The sequence below is a fragment of the Fukomys damarensis genome, unplaced genomic scaffold (genome assembly GCF_012274545.1).
Source record: "Fukomys damarensis isolate Sample0158 unplaced genomic scaffold, DMR_v1.0_HiC HiC_scaffold_36, whole genome shotgun sequence".
NCBI lineage: Eukaryota > Metazoa > Chordata > Mammalia > Rodentia > Bathyergidae > Fukomys > Fukomys damarensis.
Window position 1 is genome coordinate 30,916,093 of NW_022900948.1, and position 7,500 is coordinate 30,923,592.

A 7,500-nucleotide genomic window follows, 5' to 3' on the forward strand; every position below is an offset into this window, starting at 1 on the left:
ATAGAGTTTCGGAGGATCATAGTTTTAATGTGGTGAGAATTTAACCCTTTTCTGAGATTTGACCACGTACCAAATTGACAGAAAGACTACCTGTGTTTCAAGTAGAATGATGATCCTGGAGTGACTGAGGTGGAGCAGGGAAGGCCAGAGAACAGCCTTGGTTGTGGGGGTCTGCTCCAATGTAGGGCCAAGGAATTACAGAAAGGCCGTAAGAGGAGCCCACTCAAGTTTACTAGGAGCCAGGAGGCGGGGTTAAAATCCCAGTGAGATCTAGACAAATGTCTATTTCCTATGGTTATTCCAACCAATAGGAAGTCATGGGCTTTACTGATCTCTCGGGATCCTTCCAGATAAGATGCTCAATGACTTCTCTCTCCTCTTTTAGAAGTTTGGTCCCTGGACTGGAATACTCACAGGTATTCTCGAAATTTGGGAAATCTCTCTTTCTTGGTGAATTCTACCCAGCTTCCCTAGGCACTTCCTTCTTTTTGTGCCTGTTCATACCAAGCACTTTTCGGGTGCCCTGCCATACTCTGAGCCATCATTTTGGGGGATGGGATGTATTCTGAGGATGGATGAGATAGCGGAGTCACAGGAGGCATCAGTGGGTGAGGAGAGATCAGGTGAAAATAAAGTTGCTAAATGTGGAGAAAGTCGTGATTTTCTCCAAGGGCAGGAAGCCATTAGTCTTCACTGAACATTAGTCTATTTGTTACTTTTCATCAGCTCACCTATCATCTCCCTCTGTAAGTTATGCAAGTTTAATGAGTGGTGTGTGTGTGTGTGTGTGTGTGTGTGTGTGTGTGTGTGTGTGTGTACATGCTTTGGGCTTGGGGTGTGGGAGTAAAGGAAGAGGGCAGTCTGTAAAGTCAAGTTCAGTGTTCACCGAAGAGGCATATGTTTTAGGTATCTTGGGTTCTCAATTAAAAAAATGACTTGTTTCCCTCCTGTAGAGGTGTCATTCACTCGTAAAATTCTCAGGATCTGGTTAATGCTCAAGACTAACAGAATTTAATTGTAAGACTTCTAGGTTTGCCATTTTCTATGCATTTATCACTTGACTTATTAATAATCTTGTCCTTTTTAAAGCCATATTAATCTTTTAAATGATGTTCCCCCTTGTGTCTTTAGCAATTATTCTTCAAGCACAGTTTGACAGATACTGAAATTAGGCACCACTCACACTGGCAAAGTCAGGTAGAGAGGGCAGTTAATAGAAATGAAAACATATCTTTCTAGAGTTAGAATGTGAGAGAGTAGAAGTTTGCTTAATTTACACACACTTGGGGTGCATATACCCTCTTAAGAATGCATGAGTTGGTTTAGTCAAGACTCAGTTGTCCCACTCAGTTAATATGCAGCTCTGATGCCAGCTGACCCCTTATCTCCAGCTTTATTTTCTCAAAATCTGCCTGTGTTCTGACCACATAGCACTTGGCTTGTGGAATTCACCCCCTTTTTCTTTTTTTAAATTATTCATTAAATTTATCAGTACATTTTAGGTATACATTATGATCACCTTCTCCCTTTTCTTTTCTTTTGGTACCGGGGATCAAACTCAGGTCCATGTGCTTGCGAGGCAGGCGGCAGAACCACTGAGCTAAATCCCCTGCCAATCTTCACCCTTTTCAATGCCTGTTCCTCCCAAAGAATCTACTCACAGAAAAAGTTAAAGGCAAAAGGTAGCCTGCTGGATATTTCACAAATGAGACCTAGGAGGAGGCTATTGTAACATGCTGCTCAGCACACAACCTAATGTTTCCCCTTAGCTGTTCTTATTTCTCCAGACCCATCTCATCCTTTTCTTCTTTAAATACTTTCTAGAAAAACTTTGTGGAGTCCTTACCCCTTTCTTTTCTCTTCTCTTGAGAAAAATGAATTTTACTTCATTTTTATTTTTATTTTGCATAGCAGTGGAGGGCCTCTCTTCTCTGCCTGAAGCAAAACCTCAGGAGTTTACACTTCAACCCAAATGGTTCATTAAAGTCTTTCAACAAGTAAGATGCTTCTTCAAAGATGATATGAAAAGTGTCGAATTTGATGTCGATAGACAAATCTCATGGCAGCCCAGGTCAGGATAAGAGGCTGTCATTGCTCAGAAGTTCTTCTCACCATTTTCAAGGTCATTATTGTCTATAGACAGCTTTGTGGGAAACTCACAAGTCTCCCACAGGACTGATTTTCTGAGAGGTGTTTGAAGCAGGGAACAGACATATCTCATGCAGGGGATGGCAGCTGGTCCCTGGCCGAGTGACATTGTCACCTTGATCATTACAAGCTGATGGAGGGTTTGCTGAACACACGAGATCACTCTGGAGGCATCTTGAACCATAGTTTGACCTGTTTAGGTGACATTCAGCCAGATATCCCTGGGGTTATTTGTTTTATAGTGATTTGTTCAACCTTCGTGTGGTTGGAAGCTTCTAGAGCTCTGCCTGGTGTCTCAGCTCACAGACATTCTGAGGTGAAAGGGGCTTTGGAGAGATTCACACTTAGTGCCCTAGCTTTTCAGATCTGTCTCCTGAGCTCCACGAAGGAGAAAGAATGGCTCAAGGTCAAATAGTGAATTAATAAGCTGTGCTGGGCCAACCCCACCCCTTCTGATTCCCATGTGGAGATTTGTGGTTATACTATAGCACTCCCTTACTATTCCTCTGAAAGATACTTCACTTTTTAAACCCTGGATATGTATCTTTCCAAGAGACAGAGGAGAAGCATACTATTTAATATGTTTTGTGGTTTCAGTTTTTCTCTAACATTTTCTTTTTGCCCAAGTGTTTGGAGAGATGAAGTACTGTTTGGTAAAGAGGTGTTTTCTTCTTTAAGGCCAAGTGATGCTGTTCAGTCCAAACTACTATATAAGAAGATGGATAACACATTTTCATTAGGAAATGTGCTTATATCCACATACTGGAATTCATTCACCACGACGGATATGGTGGTGTTGGCTTGCAAGTAATCCAGCAAGAACTGAGAGAGATTCTGGTATATGTGTTTAGTTTGTATTCCAGACTCACACACTGTCACTAGGGCCTCTCTTTTGACCTTTGTGTTGACTCGGAGCTCTAACTTCAGGTCCACAGGATGATTGGAGCACTGCACAAGAAACTGCAGTTGGCAGATGATGAAGTACAAGCCTGGAAACTGGATCACGAGGTTCCCATCCTGGTATCTGACTCCGTTCAGAATGCCGTCTTGGTTCCAAAAAACCCTGGTACTGTTGAGACGCTTTGACACTAGGAACAGAAGCATGAAAAACAGAACTGTTGACCAGAATTTACCTATGGATTGGAAAATTCTGCCTTTATTCAAGATGCCCTTTCTAGGTCTCTGTCTTCTATAACGTTCCCTATTGTACCAATCCCTTGGATATCTTTTCCTTTACATCTTCTCAAGTCTGTTTATTGAAGCCACAGCCAGGAAAGCACCTGTTTCCCCTTTCTCCGAAGCACCGAGCTAAAGGGTCAAACGTATATAGCACTACCTCCGTTAAAATGGTTTCCTCTTAATTGTTATCATATTATATTATTATTATGATTAGTATCTTTCCTGTTAGACTGTAAGCTGCTGGGCTGTATTCTGCACCAAGTCTGCACTATCATGTTCATTTATTTTGGACCCATAGTTAATGAACCACTGCTATTTGGTCTGCATTGCAGAAAGTATCAGAGATAGGACAGTTAATATTGCTCACTTAATAACCACTTTAGGTATCAAGTTGCCCAGGAGAATCTCTATTAGCTTTCACATTAAGCTATGTCCTTTAATGGATCACTGTCCAACTATTTAAATGTCTTGAGGGTAGCCAGGCATGACTACATAGGCACCTAATATGTACATTAAGGAGCTCTGCCAGCTGGGTTTTCTAGCAGACCTTCTGAGCAGATGTGTTTACGTCAGAAGCCCCATCTCTTGAGTCCTAACAGATGAAATTCAGCACTGCTTAGTAAAAAAAATGCCTTCAGAACTGGGAAGCTGGCACATTAGTTTTAATTGCTTTTGTATTTTTCCTTTAAACCTCTTGGCAATTCAATTGAAAGGTAAGAACTAATCTAACTGCAAGATTGAAATTTTGCAATGAACCGTGTGGCTGTTCAGAGAATCTTGGCCATCTCCTCTGTAGCTTGTTCTTTTGCCGTGTAAGTGCCTCTTACGGTTTCACTTATAAGGGGCCGCTTACCTGAAGCGGACCGCAATATGTATATAGGTCCTGTGTCAACATCTTCATTATGCTATCAATCTGGGGTCAAGGCAGTTCTGTGGTTCCCTTGTGAATAGCTTCGCAGAGATTAAGAGCCTCATTCCATTATATTAGGAAAAGGACTGCGTACTTGGTTAAAGCTGGTGGGTAGCTGAGTAGGGAGGACAGCAGAGGTAGAGGAGGAGGAGGCAGAGTGGTGGGGGGATCACTTGAAGGGGGAGATGGAACTAAGAAAGAGGAGCCTTGTACCCTTGGAGTTAACACTCTCCTCCTTTTCCCCCAAGGTATTCAAACTCAAATTACAAAAAGCATTCTGCTACACAGAGTACATTTGCAGGTCCCCTTCAGCCCTGGACTCTCATAGGGTCTTCCGGCTTAAAAGTGGCTGAAAGGGCATAGGAGGCAGATCTCGTGTCCTTGGATTTCCTGGACTTAGTTACTGACCTTTGAGGTAGGCCCTTGACTTCTTGAATGGAGCCCTTTCCAGGATACATAAGAGGTCATCTGAGCAGTTCCCTAAAAACAAGGAGATCAAACATTGATTGTCTTCTGCTGCTCTGGAAAATGGAGACACCAGATCTCTTTCCATGAGCCTTTGATGTTGAAAATTATTATATTTCCATTTAGGGCGTAAAAGGAAAACTTCTTTAGTTCTCATTTCATTGTTGCATATTTTAGGAGTTTTACTTTTTAAAAATTTATCTTTTAATGATTGCTTCTACTTGGGATTTTATAGAGGACTGTGGAAGTCAGGAAAAGAAAACAAATACATTCTGAGTTCCCATAATGTACCAGGCAATATCCTCATTACCCTACATTTTACCTCATTTAATCTTTGCAGTAACTATATGAGATCTTCTTAATTGTCTTGTACCGATGGGAAAAACCCTGGGGACCAGATAGGTTAAACGCACTGTCCTGTGTCACCCCGCCCAGCAGTGATCATCTGAATACTAATACTGTACTGAGAGTAATTATTGCTAACTTACCTGCTGCATGCGTACCAGGTACTACTCTGTGCACCTTTACATGTACTAGTTAATTTAGTTCTCAGGGTTAACCCTGCTGGCCCATGTCAAAGTCAAAAACGCTGGTGGAAATACAAGTTCATGGAAGTATTTATGAGTGTCTGATTCCAGAGGCCAGGTTTCCTCCTTTAGGCCATTTTGTTAGGTGACAAAGAGAAAAGCACCCTTTCACTCAATTTTAAGAGGGCAAAAGATTGATTATATCTCAGCAAGAAGCCTCCTATTAGGGGCTTTTAGGCAGGGGCAAGCACAGTCTTCATATCATTTTGGTATTTAAGAAGTAAAAATATTTTTAGTATCTTCACCAAGGGTGATAGCTTAGCTTTTTCTTATTACAATAAAACTATGTTGTATGCAAAGAACCAAATTATATATTTTCTGCAATGACTCATGAATTCAACTTCATGAGTTGAATACAGCAATTGGAACAAGTCTCTCCTTTTCTTTGAGACTTGGTCTCCCTATCTGAAAACTGGGTGGCCTCCATCCTGACACTGACATTGTTTGATAATGTCACCAGAGATGACCATTCAGTCCACCTCATAGAAGAAGCAGCCACAGGCTCTTGCAACAGGGCAGCCACACCCTGTTGAATCTGCTCTCTGAGTAATACGTGTTGGGCTCACAACCTTCCCCATGGCTGTCTCTACCCAGCCTGAGAAAGTTCCTCTAGGCCCTCACAATTCCATGGGGCCCTGGAATGGTTCAAAGTTGAGTGAAGAGTTCCCCCTGCTGTCTGAGCAAGCTTACTGCTACAGGCATCCCCAGCAGAAAGAAGGGCGTTTTTCATCCCCATCTGCCCTTGACTCTCACAAAGAGCTTCTGGTCCAAACCCCCTCTTGGCACTGAGGGCCAAGGCCCAGCTGCCAGTCTCTTTATCTCGCTCCTTCAACCTGTGTTTTTGTCTTTCCTGTTACAGCACACCGCCCACAGTCCTGGGAACAGAATCAGAATCATCACCGAGTTTATTCTCCTAGTGGACTTATCAAACTCTCCAGTTCCCTTTCACTCTAAGACCTAAGTGTGCTAAAACCTTCACTATCAGCACAACAGTGACAGTAATAATTACTAATATGTGTTAAGCATTGCCTGTATCTAGGCACTCTGCTGACCATGTTGTGCACATTATTTCATTTAATTTTCACAGTCATCCTTATATACTTATTTCTATTGCATATATCAGGAAACCAAGGCTTTAAAACATACAATGACTTGTTCAATTCACAAAGCTAGTTGTTGGTAGGGTGGAGATTCAAACTCAGGCTGTGATGGTGAAGTCCCAGCAGATTGCTGATCACTGTGCTGGTGTTTGGGGCCTTGAAGTGCCCCGAGTACATTCTGACTTGTCATCCCACTTTGGCAGCCCCTCCTATTCCCTCTGCATGGAATCCCCACCTCTACCAAGCTGGATGTCATCTGAAACACAGCCCAGCAGTCATCTCCTCCAGGATAGCTTCCTTGCCCTTCCCTGGTTGGCTCTTGGTTCCTCCAAGGGGCCATGAGTTCTCAGGGTAGAGACTGCTGCCTACACGTCCCTGTGCACTGTGCGCTCTTGTTGAGTCCAGTCACTGGTCCATCCCTCTTGTTCCCCTCCATAGGGATCAGCCATGTACTCAGGGCATGAGGGAGGTGACAGGAATGTTTGGCTTGCTTCCCCCAGGGCCTCGTCCTCCCCAGGGCTGTAGGCTAGGTTAATGGTAGGGTGAGGACAAACATGCTCTGCCCACTGGCTGAAGGCCCCTGGCATCCCACTGCCTGCCTCAAATAAGAAGATACCAGCAGGCAGAAGCACAAGCCCAGGCTTGTCTCTAGCATGCAGGTTCTTCTGTTGTTTTTCCTCTTTGATCTTCACATGTACAGAGGGGTGACCTCAACTGTAATTCTGAGAAACCCAAGGGTGGAAAAAAAATCTTATTTTGAAGCATTGCATTTCCTGAAGTCAAATGGCATGGCATATTTTAGCTTTTCTTAAAGAATCTTTTCAGTAGTTTCAAGCTAAAGGAAAAACATAGGCAGCTCCAGATATTGCCAGCAGGGCATGGTGGCACATGCCTATAATCTCAGCACTCTAGAAGGCTGAGGCAGGAGGATTGCAAGTTTGAGCAATTTAGTGAGACCCTGTCTCAAAATGAAAAAAAAAATTTTTTTTAAAAATAGGTTGGGGAAATATGTAACTCATATTTAAAGGCCTTGGGTTACAAAGAAAGTGGAAGAAGAGAGAGAGAGAGAGAGAGAGAGAGAGAGAGAGAGAGAGAGAGAGAGAGAGAGAGA

General features: G+C 42.9%; 1 protein-coding gene across 1 annotated transcript in view; it reads right to left on the reverse strand.

Moving 5' to 3' along the window:
* Positions 1-1,554: 1,554 nt before the first annotated feature.
* The window catches only part of Tnfsf8 (TNF superfamily member 8), a 25,459-nt gene continuing 19,513 nt past the window's right edge, over positions 1,555-7,500 (reverse strand). Inside the window, 2 exon segments of the mRNA XM_010639442.3 lie at positions 1,555-3,236; positions 4,646-4,717. Coding sequence (XP_010637744.2) covers positions 2,842-3,236; positions 4,646-4,717 — 467 coding nt within the window. The 3' untranslated portion in view covers positions 1,555-2,841.